Below are 19,841 nucleotides of genomic sequence, written 5' to 3'. Positions count from 1 at the left end.
ACCACCAGCATGGTTACTAAACACGCTAACCATTACATGGATGGACATAATTTTATTTCATTTTTGTAATTATAAAATAATAAATTTTTCATTGCTGATATCTGCTTTCGATTTTTACAAACACGAATTTCTGAAGAAGAAAAAATCATCTTTATATGTTCACCTCCGTAGTGGTTAGCCCGTTTGGGTACCGTGCTGGAAGTCCCAGGTTCAATTCCCAAGGGGTTAATATAAATATCAGTGATTTTTCATTATAATATTTATATAATACCACACTGGACTGGTGCTTGTAGCGCATTGCCTTCATATAATTAACGATCAAGTTGACGTTATGCCACCTGATACAGTGTCCTGTGCACCACCAGAAGAATAAGGGTCAGAATAATTATTTACTTTTACCCGTGGTTTACTCAGTTGAATATTATTTCATTATCTTGCATAAATTTACCTTTTGATTCATATTAAATTGAAAATAATTATTATTTCAATTGTAACACTACCACACTTATTTCTTTAAAGATGATGATACTCTTTGTGCAAAATATTATTTATAATATTAAATATTATTTAAGGACTACCACACTTTTTTTTACATTTCAATTAGTACTGTTTTTTTTTTCAAATATCCGTATTTTATTTTATTTTGTCTCCATTTTCTGGTTTTAAATTAAAACATATTGAGTTGAATAAATTTAAATGTGTAGGTGTATTTAGTGAAATTGAGTGTGTTTTTGTTTGTACTCAAATGGGAACAACCGAAAACACTTCAATAATTGGAGTGGCATTTACTTAGTAGAATTCCATGTATATGATTAAGGGTTCTAGAAGCAAATTTAGAATTATCCACTAAACTCAAAAACCGAGTTATTGATTCCAAAATTAAACTAATAAAAATAAGCTACATCTAAATAAAAAAAAACAAAAAAATATAAGTGATTTTTTCACTCCAATATTTATTCAATATTACCCTGGACTGGTACCTGAAGCGGAGGGCTGATCACCTTTCCTTCATGTGTTAGCGATCAAGATAACACTGTGTTTATATGATGCAGTGCCCTATGCACCATTGGGGTGCGAATAAGCGTTTAAAGAAAAATAAATTAAAAAATATGGCTCAAAACGGGTTTTGTTTAAAATGTTGAAATTTCATTCAATCACTGATTTTGCAAACCTGTTCATAGTTTTTTAAGAAAAAAATAATATCTTGGTAACTCGTTTAGTGCAGAATTCTTATTATTAATCTAATAGCTTCGATTCTTCTGCTGATTTAATATATATTTTTTTAAATTTTAAATAAGGGATAGAAATAAAAATATTTACTTGCGTAATTCAGAATGTGAGAACACTGAAATATTTTGCTTTCAAAAATTCACTCTAAAATATTTCAATGGAGTTTATTTTTATTGCTATCCGATTTTCATTTATTTGTTTAAACGCTGTCAACACATCGCTCACTCCTTTCAAGAACATCATAAATCAAAAATCGTCAATTTTCAGTTGTGCATGTTTTCGGAATGCCCGGAAAATGTACTATATCCCAGCAAAAGAGGCATATTTTTAACTTAATATTTACCCGCTACAGGGCAGAAAGTGTTGGTTTTTGCATTTTGAAGAAAAGGTATTGTTTAATTATTTTTTAAATATACTAAATATTTTTCAAATGCAGAAAAAACCTTCAGGTCTTACCTAAAAAGATCTATTGCATAGTTAAAAGTTCAATAAGTGGCTTGATATTTATTTTTAATGCATTGTATTATATTTTTAAACTTTAAAAACGTTCTCCTGAAAAATCAAGTTTTTTGATTTATAAAGGAGTGAGCGACATATTAATTGACTGTTTGATACCTAAAAAATCAGCTATGGAATCATAAATAGTTTTTATTTTATTTTTTGTTAGTAATGTGTTTTACAATGGTATTGTCCATCCAATTGCTATGTCGATTTTGATTACCCACAATGACCCACAATGATTTTTCTCTTAACTGTTTACCTAGAGTTAGTACACAATCTATGACAATATGACAATGTCTACCGCACTTTTGGGACACATTTTCGGGACAGTGCGGTACCCAACGTTCAAATATCAATTTCTCTGAACTAAATATTGGCATCATATTGATTTTCAACTTAAAATGTAGCCTATCATTCCTTCAACTGACTTCTCTGCAAATAATAAAGAAAAATATAATTTCTTCAGTTGCATGGTAACATAGGCCTATGTTGACGGCCACAGTAATCAGACATAATGCATATAACACTCTCCTTGTCATCCACAAACGCTGTGACGTAGTTGGGTAGACGCTCGACTGCGAAACTGGCATTGCGGGTTCGATTCCCGCCAATTGCAAAATGAATTCAAGAAAGATTTATTTTCAATTGGTCTGGGTGTTTGTGATGTATTTTTTACATTTACATTCCCTATCCTTATTATCCTAGCAGCAGACGCGTCTAAAACAGAAGCTTTGCGGGTTATTCCTTTAAAAAAAAATCTTCAAACTTTGAAAGCGTAATTTTTTATCTAAATATTTTGTATCTTTTTTATAATTTGTCATAATTGCATCAACTGATTTGAAACACAGTTTCCAAGTTTAATAATCTTTTCAATTTTCTCTAAAAAATACTGGTGTAATGCAATTAGATATACCGTGATAGTACTGATTTCTGAAGATGTCTGCCATGTTCGCCTGAAGAAAAAAATGTTAATTGTTCCTTGAAACGATCAATCAGCTGCTTTAATGGTCTTCATGCATTCAAATTGAAATATTCATCATTTGTCAATGAAAAACTGCAAATGACAACCATTTCAATTACTGTAGAACGGGGCTACTTGAACTTTTACTTGAGCCCAGTACAAAAAAAAACTAAATCTGTATTTGGTCTACAATAATGAACGTATCGACATGATTCATTGTTTTCCTGACAGGTGACACTTATTGTCACAATGCTTTGATCGATACCACGGTATAAATATTTTTTTTGTGTTGGGCTCAAGTAACACATCAAAGTTGAAGTAGTCCCGTTCTACGGTACCTCTGTAAAATATCAATTTGTAACCATCAATGGGATGACTTCGACATATTTTTGCAATTGCACGGATGATACTTTCATATTTATGAAAATATATGTTTTGCATGTTATTTTTTATTTGTTTTTAATTTTTTTTTCCAGACTACTGTTTTTAGAACCCCTCCCCCTTCATTTTTTATGTTTTATTTATTTATTTACTTTATTTTTGGTGTATAGGTGTTTGGCTGACCACTGTGCATTCCACTACGCATAGCAAGTATTGTAACAATTAGATCTTTATGTTTCTAGTTCTTGTCCATAGCTTTGCTCGGTAAAACTTTTAGTTTATTTTTTGGACTATTATTTATTTGCCTTTCTTTTCTTCAAACAGGGATCCTTGAATAAAGTATGATTATAATTGTCCGCTTCCGTAGTATAATGGTCAGCACGCTCGGCTACCGTTCTCGAGGTCCCGGGTTCGATTTCCAGGGGGGATCAAATAAATATAAGTGTTTTTTTTTCACTCTAATATTTATTCAATATTACCCTGGACTGGTACCTGAAGCGGAGGGCTGATCACCTTTCCTTCATGTGTAAACGATCAAGATAACACTGCGTTTATATGATGCAGTGCCCTATGCACCATTGGGGTGCAGATAAGGGTTTTAAATATATATATATATATATATATATATATATATATATATATATATATATATATATATATATATATATATATTTTTTTTTTTTTTTTTTTGTGATCATATTCAATTAAACATACTTTCAATTTTGTAAGTGATTATGGTAGAGACTTATTGCTCAAACTAATTGGTCTTGAAGGATTATGGGCTAGACATAGTATCCACATTTATAATTCAAAATTAGACTTGTAGTGACATCTGTGAATTTCTTTATCTGTAGTTTTTTTTGTCAGTTTTTGTAATACTGACTTCATCATTAAAATTTTGATAATAAACCTATTTGTTTTGGCAAAACTGACGGTTGACGATTACTAAAAGCCGCTTTCTGTTTTGCGATTATGATCACATCTTTATTCCCACTAATTATTGGGTAGTATTTTAAATTGTCAAAAAAAATAAAAATTTAAAACGAGAAAAAGGTTTAAAGTGTACAAAATTGTACACTTTGTATGCAATTTTGTTTGCAAAAACTCCCTTGCCGAGACGTGATGAGAAAATGTCTTTATTGCTCGTACTAAAAGCGTACATTACCAATTTTACTTTTATTTTGAGAAATTTTAATATATTTTAGAAATTTTAATATATTGTAATAATTGTGGATCCCTGGTTGTATAATTATGTATGAAAGCTTCGCTTTTAAAGTTTCAAGATGTCTTTTGATGAATGTAATCGGATGTCTTAAAATATTTATTTCAATTTAAGGATAATTTTGTATTTACCGTAGTAAATAAAGGTTGATTAAATATCCGCTATTCTGTAACTAGAAACATTCAGACACGTTACTAACACTATTCCTTTTGTCTTGTCTCTTTTCCAGCTTTAAGGGGAGGGGAGCTAGAAGCATGAGGCATCCCCCGGGCATGGGGGGAGGGGGAGGGGGCAAACAGTCGGCACGCTATCCAAACACCGCGCAAACTAAAATCATCCTCAAATGTAAATACCCTTGTGTGTTCAGCTTCCCGGTAAAAGTCAGGCGGCCACTTTCTCCGCCAGCCCCAAACCCAAAACCAGGATGGACTTCACGGAGGACCCCTTCAGGGACTATCGCTACGAGGACCCTTTCAATCTCCAGGACCCCTTTTCCGATGCCCCGGATTTGGACCCCGAGAAGAACAACCGAGATTCCTTCGCCGCTTTCAACCCGACTCCCGCGCCCGGCGATTCCAATAAAAACTCGAGTTTCGCCGCTTTCGAGACCGACGACTTCTTCGCCACGTCTAAAACGTTCGAAAAGAATAATAACGACGCGTTTAACGGGCGGCAATCCGCGCCGTTGCCTTTGAACGATCCGTTCAGTAAGAGCGGTCGCGTGTCGGCCCCGATAGGAAGCAACAATCAATCCTGGGCCGCTTGGGGCGGGAACCGGGCCGATAGCAACGATAACTGGGCCACCACGGACGGTTGGGCCGACACTTCCGACAGTTCCCAGCCAAAGAACTCGGTTCAGCTCGCTCCGTGGTCGACCGGGAAGACCAAATCTAGTTCTAAAGATAAGAAGAAGGAGAAGTCTCCGAAGCCCGCCGGGAAGTCTTTCACTCTCGGCAACTTGGGGCGGAAGAACAAGAGCAAGAGCCCGCAGGGGGCCCCGTCCGCGCCCAGCCTGTTCCCTTCCGAGGAGCAGCAGCTGGCGTGGGCGGCCGCGGAGGGCCGGAGGCTGGAGGAGGACAGGCGGAGGCGCCGCCAGGAGGAGGACCAGGAGCTGCAGATGGCGGTCGCGCTCAGCATCAGAAATCAATAATCCCAAACACTCGTTACTGCATACTGAAGCCTACTTACTCACTATTCAGCCCCTGAGGTCAATCAAACAGTCACCTTAATCAAAGCAATCAATCTAGAGTAGTGAACAAAACATTTGGTCTGGAAATGTTATTTCTCATGATCTTATGAAAATGATTATTGCATTCGACCAGTAAAGATACATTTTTAATTAAAATTTTACATAGTAAATATAAATATTTCTGAAAATCTATTATGACACATGTTTCGATACATTCCGCATCATTATCAAACACCGATACGGATTTTAAGAAATTGTGATATTTACCAAGTAAAATTTGATTAAAAATGGATAGATATTGGTACAAAGTGACTGCCGAATCAATCGTTGAAAAAAGTAAAGATATAATTTTTGTTTCATACGTAAAATATTAATAATTGATAAACATTTCTTTGACTCTGAGGGGTTGTATTGCAATGATGCCTCACCCTTGTATGTATTAGACACAACAGAACAATAAAGCGGTTGAAAATTAAAATATGCCATCCATTTTTGTAGATTTTACAGAAAAAATGTTCTCTTGGAATTAAAGCTGATATTAACAAGCAATAACTAAACAAAATAATAGTTTTTAATAATAAAATCATATCTTTATGTTAGTAATTATGCCAGAGAACATTTTTCATTGAAATTACTCAAAAATCTGGCTTGGTTTGTTTTGTTTTTCAACCACTCCGCAGTGAGTTCCTTTCTTACTAAAATTCCAGTATTATCTGTTATGTTTAAAGTACCTTTTCGTGATCTAATTTATTATAATATTTTCGTGTATTATTTATACCTGATGTGTAAATCTATTTCTAATATATTTTGTTTATCGTTGAATTAAATTTGTATATTTTAATTATCATGTACAGTATGAATCTATATTTTAATTCTTACATTTAATTTAGTTATATAAGATTTAAACACTGTTGAATTTAATTTTATGTTAACTCTATAAGTGCCATTTTGTCAGAAGTCAAATTTCGATAGAAGCGGCTAATAATGTGATTTGTTCAATGAATTACATGATTTTTTCAATGAATCACGTGATTTGTTAAAATACATTAAGTGATTTTTTAAATAAATTAGGTGTATATTCAATGAAGTAAGTGATTTGTCAAATAAATTAAGTGATTTTTCAATGAATCACATGATTTATTCAATGAATCACGTGATTTGTTAAAATAAATTAAGTGATTTGTTAAATAAATTAGGTGTGTATTCGATGAAGGACGTAATTTGTTAAATAAATTAAGTGATTTTTTTCAATGAATTAAGTGATTTCTTAAATAAATTACGTGATTTGTTCAAAGAGTTACATAATTTGTTAAATAAATTAAGTGATTTATTCAGTGAATTGTGTGATTTATTCAATGAATTACATGATTTTTTAATGAATTACGTGATTTCTTGAATATTTTGCGTGATTTGTTCGATGAATTTTGTGACTTACTTAATCTCACCACAGAATTATGCCAACTGTTAGATAAGTAGTGTTTGAAAGCAGTATAGGTGGAGTTGTAGATGATTGTTGGTGTTAAATTTCTTTGGATAATAACGTGTTGAACAAATCACATTAGTTTGTTCATAAATGGGTTACTCTGTCCCTTCAAAATATTAGCCGCTTCAAAAGATTTGGGATTTTTTTTCTATTACAGTTATTTTTCTATCGACATGCATGCGTCTTATTACATACATATTATTTTTTTGAGGAAACTTGATTAGTCTTTGATGATACTACATATTTTATCAGGCGAAAATAAATATGTTAATTTTGATTTTGAATTATTGGTGGAGAATTTGAGGGTTGTAACATAATATTGTATTTTGGAATGACCCGCTGGAAATGGGAAGTAATATCTGGAGAATTATTTACAAAAGTCATAATAAATTCAAAAATTTAATTGATAAAGAATAATTGTGCACTGTTTTGTCTTTTCAAAACATGACATTTGTTCCCTAAAATTAAATGTAGTAGAATTACTGAATTTTGAATAAAGGGTAATTAAAGGCCTCCGTAATTTGGAATATATTTCAGAATTCTCATCCAATAATTCAGAATTCGATCAAAATTAGGCTCCAAAATTCCATATAAAATTACGATTGCAAAAATACTTTTCAATAAATCACGGTGAGTTATATCTATCAATAATCCGCTACCTGAGCTGATTTTAATAAGTAATAAAACAAGATGATTAAAAAAATGTTAATTTGAATAAATTCTTTATAGTTTATTTAAATTTCTGACTTTATTCACATTCTTTGTTGTTTTATTTACAAAAGATACACGTTACACTAAGACCTCACTGTGCGTCGTAGATACGTTCCAAAATATCGCGGCGCGAAATTGAAACGACACAAAGTGAATTGCTATTTTCCATTGAAAATCATATAAACATCAAAGATAGGTGTTTTGAATATTGAAAGCATTAACTTTGTGGATCATATTGATATATTATTTCGAGAAATAAAAATACTTTGTGTTCTGATCCACTCACATTTTTATTAACCAACTAGTTTCGGAAACAACCTGTTGCCCTCTTCAGGGTTTCAAGCAATTCAAGTAATAAATGAAACCCTAAACAGGGCAACAGGTTGTTGCCGAAACTAATTGGTTAATAAAAATGTGAGTGGATCAGAACACAAAGTATTTTTATTTCTCGAAATAATATATCAAAGATACGTTACCGTATTTTTCATTCAGTCCTTTAATGTTAAAGAAGAATATTTACATACCAAAACAAAAGTAAAACTTTGAAACAAGGCAAAGTTAGACGACACAAAGCGAGGTCTGAGTGTACTTTAGAAATATCTTTCATTAATTTTTTTTAAACTTTTATATGGTAAATGGGTGATTTTTTTCTCCATGCAATTTTAGCCCTTTTAATTTGAATTAATGAGTTTTACTGCATTGTGGTGCCTGTGTAAGCTGTATAATGGTGAGACATTAAGAATCATGCATTTACTGCAGATCCGACATTATTCATTTGTCGTGCCACTAAATATCAATGGAGATGTAATCGATATTATTCTCATATGCTATTATTTATTTAATACTCTGACATTCCTGTCGCTTAAAAATAATGATGTGTGTCGTGATTATTGCTGAGGCGAAGTTCGCCTATTCTGATCGCTCTCGCTTGAAGCGCATCGGAGTGTTTGTGACAATCACTAAGTCACTTAGGATGTATTTGTACGGATCGGTTCTTCCTAGCGATATGTCCGCGGGTTGCGATTCTTAAACTTTAGGGCCTAACGGAAGTTGAAAGTGAGATTTTCTACCTGTTTAATAAATGTCATATAGCTTCGTCGAGATATTCGGGAGATTCCGAAACTTGCATTGTTAATGGTTATATGTAATAAAATTATTATGTTGTAATAATATCGTCACATGTGACTTGAGCACTTTTACATCACCGTCACTGTTGCGTAACAGTTATTTTAATGGGGTCTTTTCACATATTAAAAAAAACTTTAAAAAACTTGTCTTTTGATGGATTTTCTAGAGAGGATTGAAATATGAATATTTTAAATGGTCACAGCGAAAAAGCGCAAATATTTTTAATACGTTTTGACAAACTTGCCTGTAGAATGAGTAGGAGTGCCAGTGTCTGTTTATGACAATGTAAAAATTTACATAGATTTATAACGTTCTTTTAGATCCATTTTTTGCAACCTACATATAAGTTTATCTAAGAACTCTAAAAAAAATATCAACCCTCAGTTCATTTTGGTTTAAAAAAGATCAAACATCGTCGAAATAACATTTTGACATACAATGGATCTCTGATGTTACGGATACTGTTGTGCATGTATGTTTTGCGCTCTTATGGATGAAGCTCAGTGCGGCGTTTGTGACATTTTCAGTGTCTTGCCAGACATATTGCCAGAATTAACGAGAAGTCGCAAGAAGCTGGCAGTAGCAGGAATCGACAGTTGCAACTCGGTCCAAGACCGGGGAATGGAACTGAAGCATATGCCTTGTGCCTGATATCCCGAGAGAGCAATTGAGTAAGAAAACAAAGATGAAAAAAGTTCAGTATCATAAAAGTACACAGTGTTCAGTATATATAAAGGTGAAATTGTGAACAATTAGCTATCTGCAATTTCTCTTAGTAGATAAGCCTAGAGCTCCGAATATGCAGTGCTTCGTGATCTATTTGATCAGATCCGTCAGTTATTTTTAGGCTGTTTCAAGTACAACATCTCCGAGAATCAATATGCGTGACTAAGCGCTAAGGTATTTTAGTTAAGAACGTCCACAAAACTTTGTGAAAAGACCCCATTATTGAACCTCGAGTCTAGCTAAAGCACTAAGAATAATGATCACAGGGACGTTAGTAGTTATATCATTACCTTGGATGTAATTATAATACGTATATGATATTCGCCATGGTGTACGGATGGTTTTTTATCGCACTCGTCCTTCAGAGGATTGGGTTTCTACGGTAGCGACTAGATGTAGCTAACCTCGTGGTATCGAATGGCACCCCCCAAGACTGCAGCACTGATTGGTTATCCGAGACGATATAGTACAATATCTTGTATGTAAGTGGATATCTGAGCTCTTACCAAAGATGAATTGTTAAAAAAATGATAAAAAAACACGGCAATGCTTGGATATTATTATGGTTTAACGAATAGTTAATATTAAGAAAGTTAGACGTAGCCTGGAGCATTAAATAAAGTGTGTCGGATACGAGTGTTGTGTAAATGTTAATGTACATATATATATTGACTTGATGTATTGATCAATATGCCATTATCGTCGTAACACTTGTTGTTTGTGATTCAACAAACATTGTCAGTCCTTATTTTCACTTCTAGTTTGTTTTATTTTATTTTTATCTGCTGATGACATATTACTTAAAGCGAAAATACACTCAATATAAAATTATCCTTTGGATGCTAAATTTTCAATGAGCAGAGTCGTCAAATGACGGATCATGTCATACATTTAATACCTCACACGTTTCAACTTGATTCTTATTGATACATATGTTTTAGCTTACCTGAAAATATATGTCGAATTGAAATATTTGTGTTTGGGTATCAAAACAATTGTCTGCTTCCGTAGTGTAGTGGTCAGCGTATTTGACTACCGTGTTGGAGGTCCCAGGTTCGATTTCCAGGGGTGGGCGATAATTAATATAATTTATCACTAATATTTATTTTATGCACCCCTGGACTGGTACCTGAGCACGGGGCTGATCACCTTTCCTTCATGTATTTAACGGTCAATATAACACTGCTGCTATATGATGCAGTATTTTATACACCATTGGGTGCGGATAAGGGTTAGAAGAAGAAGATCAAATGAATGTAAAAGAATAATTGAACCAAAAGATATGCGTTTTATTCTATAAATTTTAAAAATCATCTTTTCCTTAGCACCTAGATTTTGAGGTGGGTCACAAAGTATTTACTTAAAAAAAATTTTTATCAAGGAAATATTTTTTTCCATTTGTTATTTATTTTAGACTCGTCTATCAATGGGAGTCTGCTTTCCCTAAACTAGAAGTGATAATAAAAAATAAAAAAACAAATAAACAACTAGTAGCAATGACAAATTTTGTTAAATCATAAATAAGTATGTCTCTTTAGCTGTTATTTCCTCGGGTGTCCCAGCTTTTCCTTACGCTAAACAACTGAATCATTTAAGTTAGGCTTTTAGTACATGTAATTGTGTAAATACATATATCTAGTGTCTTGCTGCTGGCGATGGCTCGGAGTCTGTTTCTTTGTTAGAATCGCCCCCTTGCTAGTTGGGGGCGGGGTTAGGATTAAATGTATAAACCTTTCTTGAATATGTATACAGAAACACTATGTTCGCTGTCCTTACCGACAGTTTGGCCTCTTAAGGACAGAGAAATGTTACTCAATTGAGATATTTTGCCTTTTCAGACGGTGCAAAAGCTTTTTCTTAAATAATCTTCAAAAACATGGCATTTATGAGCTGTTTGTACTCGTGATTCAAACCTCAATTTCGCAAGACGGAAAATTCATATTGTAATGATATTTTACGTATAACTTGGCTATTGATTATTGGCTCATATCTGTCTGAATAATCCCGAAGGAAGAAAGTTAAATTATCAAATTGGGATAGTGTAATCTCGGCGGCTCCAGTGATAAGAGAAAATATATTTGATTCACGAAAATGGAGTCATGTGTATGACTCCATTTTCGAGTGTTTGCTGTGTAGCAAAAATAATTAAGTTTGTTTTGAGCTGTGCACTGTGGAAGCCTTGACAGATTTGTAATCTCGTGAAAATTGATAAAATTGATGTTTCTTTGACTTTAGGAGGCCTAGTTTTTTCTCTGCGTGACTGCACTCGACTATATTATAAATCATTGTTATCTCTTTCCTAGGAACGTGTAATTAAGTGGAGATAACTATAGCAGTTAATTTTGATTGTTAAGAGGTCAGTTGAAGGGGTAAATTCACAAAGTTTGCATATTTAAATGTACCATTTTAAATTAATGTTGTTGCTTTCATGTAAACGCATGCTCCATCGGGCAAACGCGAGACATCCTTTCCAAATGCATTATGGTTGCTGTCTCTTTTATTATTATGATTTTTGTGATCAGTAGTGTAGTGGTTTGGGGATTTGTCCTCTACCATTGAGGTCCCGGGTTAGATTCCCGTTGGGGTCAAATAAATATAAGTGATTGATTCACTTAAATATATTTATTTTATCTTTCCATATGCAGGCGTGTCAACATGTCTTGCATTTGTGTACTCACAACACTGTCCATACAAAATTTACACATTGACATGTGACTTTTTTGTTTTTCTAGCCAAGGTCAAGTATTTTTTACAGTGTGGATATTGGATCGTGTATAAAAGTAATGGCAACCATAATATTGTCTCCCGTTTAAGGGGCATCGCAACAAGTATTTTTTACCACCATGAGTTCTTTACTTTCAAAATATATATTTATATAATTAGACCCAAAATCATGTACAAAAATTACATCACTTAATATTCTATTGTCTAAACCTCATCATTTTTAATTTCAATATTCTTCATATTGTAAATAACAATAATTTTTTTTGGGACTAATTTTGTAAATATATAATTCCTAAGTAAAGAATTTATGACAAGAGTTATCTAGGAAAATACAATGCTTGAGATTGCTCTGAGTATTCTCCCATAATCGTGCTTGAGTTTGCAGATAATAATATTGTTAACAATAAATAAATATATTATATCAATAATAATAATAAATATTAACAGTTTTCTGTAAAAATTGACATGTTACACATAGTTTTTACATTGTTCATTACCCATCGTAGCCTAGCAGTCATATTCATATTGCGACATCTCCACTTTGTTTCGGTTGGTTAGCTATTTGAATGATAGAAATGACGGTAAAAGTATTATAATTGTACCAATTTAGTAAGCAATGGCGGTTAGATGAATGCACTAATAATTGCTGACAATACAAACGGTAATCACTTAGTCAAGTAATATTTTCCCAGTTGATTACTTACTTATTCATATTATTAGCATCTTTATTATTGATTTGACATCATTTGTACGTCGTATTTGCAAATCTGCAACCACACGTGTCAACTTAGAGCTGTGTTTTGAAAACATTACTAATCTACATGTATAGAATTTTTTAAATGAATGAAAACATTTCCTTTGAATGGAAAATAATAAAAAAAGTTCATTCGGCACATCTTGATATTAAATCAATGTTCCAGTAACCTACCGACAAAAATATGGAACAGTCTGATTTGAGCAGAACGTAGAGTATGGTAGAAAAGTGTAAAGTAAATAATTTTTCTTCTTCTTCTCCGTCTTATTTCTCATTGCTGGGGGTTGTGACCCTTGCAGAAGCAATGACTCTTCTCCAGTTATCCCTTGACTGCGCTGCACGTAGCGCCCCAACCACTGAGGTGCCTGCTGCTGCCTTAATTTGATCGGTCCATCGTGTGGGGATCTTCCTCTCCCTCTCTTTCCCTCCAGGCAGATCACAACTAGTCGTTCCAGGCTATCCTCGTTGCCACGCGCAACGTGTCCAAAGGACTGGAGAATCTGTCGGGTACAGAAATAATTTTTAAAATATCCAAATAAATGCAGATTGATTTCAACAGTGCATAGGTCTAATCACAAGAACTTTTGAGTCCTAAAATCCACATGATGTTGGAGTTTTGCAATTGCGATGTATAACCCTCAATTTGATATTTCGAATAAACTTTTTAAAGTACATTGTCATATCATAAAGCGATAATTTTTCACCAATATTAATAAAATATGTGAATGCCTTTTGTACTTAAAAAACGAGTTTACATATCTTATTTTTTAACGGCATCCTAAATTAATTTAATATTAAATGAGAACTAGGCCAATAATTGTCCCCTTAAATATTCTGGTTATATAATTGTTGTATTTAAGGCTCTTTATAAACATGTTTATTGCATTTTGAATTGAAATTTTACTTGATAAATACTAGTTACTATATGGTGGTATTTACCAAGTCAAATTTAAATTAAAAATTAATAGATATTACCACAAAGTGACTGCCGAATCAAATAATGTGTTTTTTTTTTACTTAGCTCTCTTTTTTTAGCTGAATACTTAACTTTTTTACATGCTGCTCAATTAAAATATATACTATCAGTATAATAATCCTACATGTTGTTTAGTCATTTCAGTATAAATTGCAAATAATTTTGAAACAGTCATTTGCTCATTATACTACAGGAATATATCGCTTTGTCTGGCTTCAATCAGCTCATTTTCACAATATCTTCTAATAATCTGCATTTTTTCCAGCAGTCATTCTGAACAATGACTGGGTTCTCCCGAAGAACCATTCTCTCAAGTTCTCAAGCTAGGAGATGCATCTTGTGCTCTTATACGTACATCTTTCTTGGGCCCTCGTAATATGATGCATAGACTATTTCCCTTGTAATAAGGGCATTTCACTGTGATTTAATTGGGGCAAAGGAGATTGTGTGGAAATGATGAACATTTAATGTTTTTTTCAAAAGATCATCCCACTCAACTGACTAACTTTTGGCGGAAGAGCATTTCATGGCATCGGTTCCACAACAGGAAAGGCACGCTTGCTAAATTTAGTGCGATTACTGGTTGCGAGCTGGTAGATCACATTATCTATAGTAGTTATTGTAGCTAAGACGTTTATCATCCAATTCATCTGGAATGCACTCCTCTTTTAGATACTCTGGGGCCATATTATGTATCGATTTATACATTTGTAAAATCATTGAATATTGGTTATATTCTTTTCTTCTATACACTTGAGAATGGATTTTATTATAAATATAATATTTTTGCAACCGTAAGTGCCCTAGCCTTTGCTATTATTCTCCTTCTTATTAATTAATTCATTTAACTTCTATTCTTCTTCTATTTCCTTTCCCATATTGCAGTGATGTCCTTCGTCCCGTCACTGATGTCGTCTGTGCCCTACTAGCCCTTAAAATCGGAAGCGCAGGACTGCCTTTTGCCTTGCCTTCATGTTACTGTTTTTTAACTTGACTCTGCGTCGATTTGAGGCAGAGCTTTGTGCACCGCCGTGTTTGAAGAGAGGTCAGAAAAGTTGCCCAGACCAAGCGAGATATTCCTTCATTCGTTTTCTGTTTAAAATACCGGAATTATTCCTACTTGATGAAATGCAAGCAATAATTTATAGGCACGCTAATTTGAGTATAGGTAATATTTGGATTGTTTCAATATATACATATATGTACTTGTAGCAATTTAGTACCTCGTGACCAAGAGATTCATAAAATATATACTTAACTAATGTCCTCGTAGATAGAGAATTGAACTCATTGTATATTTCTATTAAGTAAATTCTCATTAAAAGAATACTTGTTTAAATCGTTGATGTTTAAAACAGTCTAATTCTATTGCTATATATTATTTTCTTTGTATAAAATATATCGTCTGCAAATTATCTATGATTCTTTTTCTCAATTCAAATTTTGTTTAAGACAGTCTAAGTCTATTGCTACATATTATTTTCTTTGTATAAAATATATCGTCTGCAAATTATCTATGATTCTTTTTCTCAATTCAAATTTTAATAAAGTGCTATTTGTTCTGGCGACACAGATAGTTGAAAAAGTACTAAAACAGTTTCATCACATTTTATTATGTTTTTATTAATTTTTAGTTTATCTATGACGAAACATATGTTCACTTGAATTTATCCTGAGTTAACTCACTCCTCGAATACAGTTTAGTTTGCAAGAACTCGCATGTTGGCAAGATAGTTTCCAATGTTTTGTGGCGCCGGGAAGACAATGATATATCTCGGCGTGCATACTTATTAAAGCATCAGCTTGATCTTATTAATTTGATGTCATTGGATTTTGTACATACATAAGTATCAATAATGATAGAATTTTTTTTATTTGGGACGCGGAAGGTTCATATCATTAGAATGGAATGTTTGAAGTGTTTACTATTATGAAACAAAGTCATACTTTAATAATTATCTCTAAAATTATTCAAACAATAATTTTTTATATGTATTTGTGTTTAAAATAATTTTTACTGTCATTATCCCATAGTACATTGGCTGCTACAGTGATTTTTTTTTGTATGCTTGTTTTTGTAAAATTTTTAATTTTTTCACAAATTTTTTGTGCTAACAAAAAACACTTGTTACTAGGATTTTATTATGTTGGCACCATTTGATATAATTAGGTACCAACTTGAACCAGAGTGGCAGGGTTAGTTTCCTAGCTTATAGTTGCTGGTCTCATAGATATCGAAGTACTATGTGTATAACTAGGTATTTGAAAAAAATATTATATTGATGCGGGCAAAAGATGATAAAAAGTACTTTTATTTCTTAACTTTTTGGTTTTATTAACAATTCCAAACATAATACAATAAATAAAGATGGAAATGAAATTGTTACGGTTTAAGAGAGATAGATGCTGCTCATTCCTGTCATTGGTTGAGTACTGGTTGAGACTAGGGTTGCCGTTTAAAAAAAAAGAATTAAAAATAGATGATGTCTACACCTGCCTGACAACTAAATCTGACCGTTGCATTATACTTTACACAAGTGTTTAGAAAGTGCCTAAAATGTGTTTGAAAAACTGATTCTTCCATAAACATGAAGTTAAATTTCTAGCGATAAAAGTAAGATTAGCCGGATTTCACTGTAACAGCCAATGTATTTCTCCCTTTCTACAATCATGGCTATGAAAATCATAATATAAATAATCATTTAAATTTGAAAGCTTTCAATGTTTGTTTGTAACATTCAAGCTTCAATTAATAAAACCTGTTTTTAATAAATGTTGGAAATCATATAAATAGTCGGAATGGTAAATACTGTTTGCGTTAAGCCCTCAGAAATGTTCATAGCCTAATTAAGGAACTAAATAACGTGACTAGATTAAGTTGAGGTTACAGAAACAAGATCGCTTACCCGTTATATCATTATGATTGTATCAATCAAATATATTTACACTTCGCTCACTCCTTTCAACAACGTCATATATCAAAAAACTTGGTTTTTCAGGAGATCATTTTCAAAGTTATAAAATATAATGAAATGTATTAAAAATAAATATCAAGCCACTTATTCAACTTTTTACTGTGCAACAGATCTTTTTAGGTAAAACCTTAATGTTTTTTCTCCATTTGAAAAATATTTCATACATATTTAAAAAAATAATTAAACAATAATAATAATAATAATAAAACCCTTATCCGCACCCCAATGGTGCATAGGGCACTGCGTCATATAAACGCAGTGTTATCTTGATCGTTTTACATATGAAGGAAAGGTGATCAGCCCTCCGCTTCAGGTACCAGTCCAGGGTAGTATTGAATAAATATTACAGTGAAAAAATCACTTATAGAACCCGGGACCTCTAGAACGGTAGCCGAGTGTGCTGACCATTACACTACGGAGGCGGACAAAACACATAACACTAAATGGTATTAAACAATACCATTTTTCAAAATGCAAAAACAACACTTTCTACCCTGTAGCGGGTAAATATAAGGTTAAAAATATGCGGCTTGCTGGGAAATAGTACATTTTCTGGGCATTCGGAAAACATGCACAACTGAAAATTGTCAATTTTTGTTATGTGACGCTGTTGAAAGTAGTGAGCAACATGTGTAATCCTTTGTATATTGTAAACATTCAATGTTTGTATAGTCTAGAAATTTATTAGTCCACTTAGCAAAAATGTATCATTTTATTTTACTCTGTAGATAATTTTACTAATTTGTGTTACTCGATTTACGAAGTTAAACAGCCCTCGTGTATTATACATTATTGTTCCGTATTAGTTCTTAACGCTAGAAGTGCCAATGTGCAGTCCATACCTAGGAAAAGTGCATCTAACTGGAAAATGGTTATAGTATTTCACTCTCTGATTACTATGACCTATGGCTATCTAAATCACGTCTCTATTCGGGAAATGGCAGCTGTAGCTGTCAGCCAAACAACAGTTTGTATGGAAAAGACAATTACATTAACTGATGTAAAATTCGAGCCATCACATGGTGGGAATAGATGTGAGTGTGATTTTGTATATTTCTGTATGTGAAATATAATATAACTTTGTTATAAAATCACTTTATAACTTATTCACTATGATGGTTTCGAAGCAAATAATTTCTTTCTCAAGACTAATTAATTCTTGAGGAAGTAGCTGTTTGCTTTGAAACAGGTCGACATTATAATAAGTGATATAGTGATTTTATAACAATGCTATTTTCTATGTTACGAAATAGTACATCACAAAGCTACTGTTTCAAATATTAATTGTATGAAACAGAATACATATGTTTTGGGTTGAACTATGCAATATTTCCTTTTAATGACATATAAGTCACCATCGCACAGCTCTTCTTGAGGGTGCTGTTCAAAAATGTCTCATATTATATGAGTCTTATTAATGATTATTTAAAAAAAAATCTATCATAATATGTATCATTTCCAGTGACTCAAATAAGAAAAAAGGATCTGTGAATATGTTAAATTAATGATTATATATTACAAATATCAGCCCTCTGCTAACGAACCTACAAAGTGTATATATATATATATATATATATATATATATATATATATATATATATATATATATATATATATATATATATATATATATATATATATATATATATATATATATATATATATATATATATAAATATATGTGTGTATATATATATACAGGTAATTTGACCAGTTAGAATGGCTACTTGGTAGTTCTGGCGTCAAGTAAACAATTGTTTTAATTTTATTTAAACTTATTTTACTCAAATTTTAATGCAGTATATTGATTAATTAATACAAGTGAATTTTTTTTAATATATTTTTTTTTATTGAAGACCAATTTAGTGCTGTTTCGTCGAATGTATCGCTACTAGAGATTAATTTTATTGTTCACAATTTTGCTTACGAAACTGAAGAATCGATGTGTATAAACTATTTAAGCTGTTGATTTTCCTGTTTAACGAAGACACTTATCTTGTTTTTAGGTTATGTAAGTTGAATATTTATTGTTCCGCAATAAAATGTATTAAAACTTGGTATAAACAATATAATATATTTAACACTGACAATGTGACAATTTGAAACTTGTTGTGGACTCATTAAATAATAATATAATGTATTGTACATGTATCATTAAAATTATTTCATTGTAACCCCTCTTTTATTTCTCCAACTACCTTTTTACTCGTTTAAAACCGTTCGCAGTTGGATATGGTATGAGAATAAAAAGGTTTGATATGTAAGATATGTGTCGCCTACTTTCAAAATCCGCCAGATCCATGTAAGTCGATTTTATAAAAAATAAAATTCTCCGGCTGACATTTATGTTTCAAAGATTTGTCTATCTTTCGATAAAATATTATGAAATAGAGAATTTCCCATTTTTCTAGAATTTTTTTCAGTATTAAAAAATACGAGACAAACCGATAATGACGTCAGCTTAATATTAGACCTATCTCCGCTCTGTGATTGGCCGATATGGGTCAGAAGGCAAGTTTCATGAATATAGCGGAATTCGAAATACAACGCTGTTTTTAAGTAGTTTTTAGCAGGGTTTTCAAGTTTATAAATATTTGTAACAATAAAACTCACAATTGGCATTCCGATAAGAGTATTTACTTTAAAATCCTATAAAATTGGATCTGGCGGATTTTGAAAGTAGGCGGCACATATATTGACCGTTTGAACTTTTTTTTACTTATGCAATGAGTTTATGCAAACTAGTTATCTGCCTACGGGGGAATTCGCAGAATTCAAATTCAGACAACTGCGCAAGAGGTCGGTCGTGCTTATCATGCAGTTCTAAAAAAAAAAGGAATTTTCAGTCTTTCAGAAACTGTATTTAAAAAAAAAAATATC

At 32.4% G+C, this 19,841-nt stretch overlaps 1 protein-coding gene across 2 annotated transcripts in view; it reads left to right on the top strand.

Annotated features, from left to right (window-relative positions):
• Eps-15 (Epidermal growth factor receptor pathway substrate 15) overlaps positions 1-6,297 on the top strand; it is a 43,123-nt gene extending 36,826 nt beyond the window's left edge. For both annotated transcript variants that reach the window (XM_088268068.1, XM_088268069.1), the window contains exon 17: positions 4,663-6,297. In XM_088268068.1, coding sequence (XP_088124194.1) covers positions 4,663-5,445 — 783 coding nt within the window. In that variant the 3' untranslated portion in view covers positions 5,446-6,297. The remainder of the gene's footprint in view (positions 1-4,662) is intronic.
• The last annotated feature ends 13,544 nt before the right edge of the window (positions 6,298-19,841 follow it).

The sequence above is a fragment of the Brachycentrus maculatus genome, unplaced genomic scaffold, assembly GCF_059751285.1.
Source record: "Brachycentrus maculatus isolate JH-2025_06_01 unplaced genomic scaffold, ASM5975128v1 h1tg000311l, whole genome shotgun sequence".
Taxonomy (NCBI): Eukaryota; Metazoa; Arthropoda; class Insecta; order Trichoptera; family Brachycentridae; genus Brachycentrus; species Brachycentrus maculatus.
The sequence above is the reverse complement of the archived record's forward strand: the minus strand, read 5'-3'. Positions and strand labels throughout refer to the sequence as shown.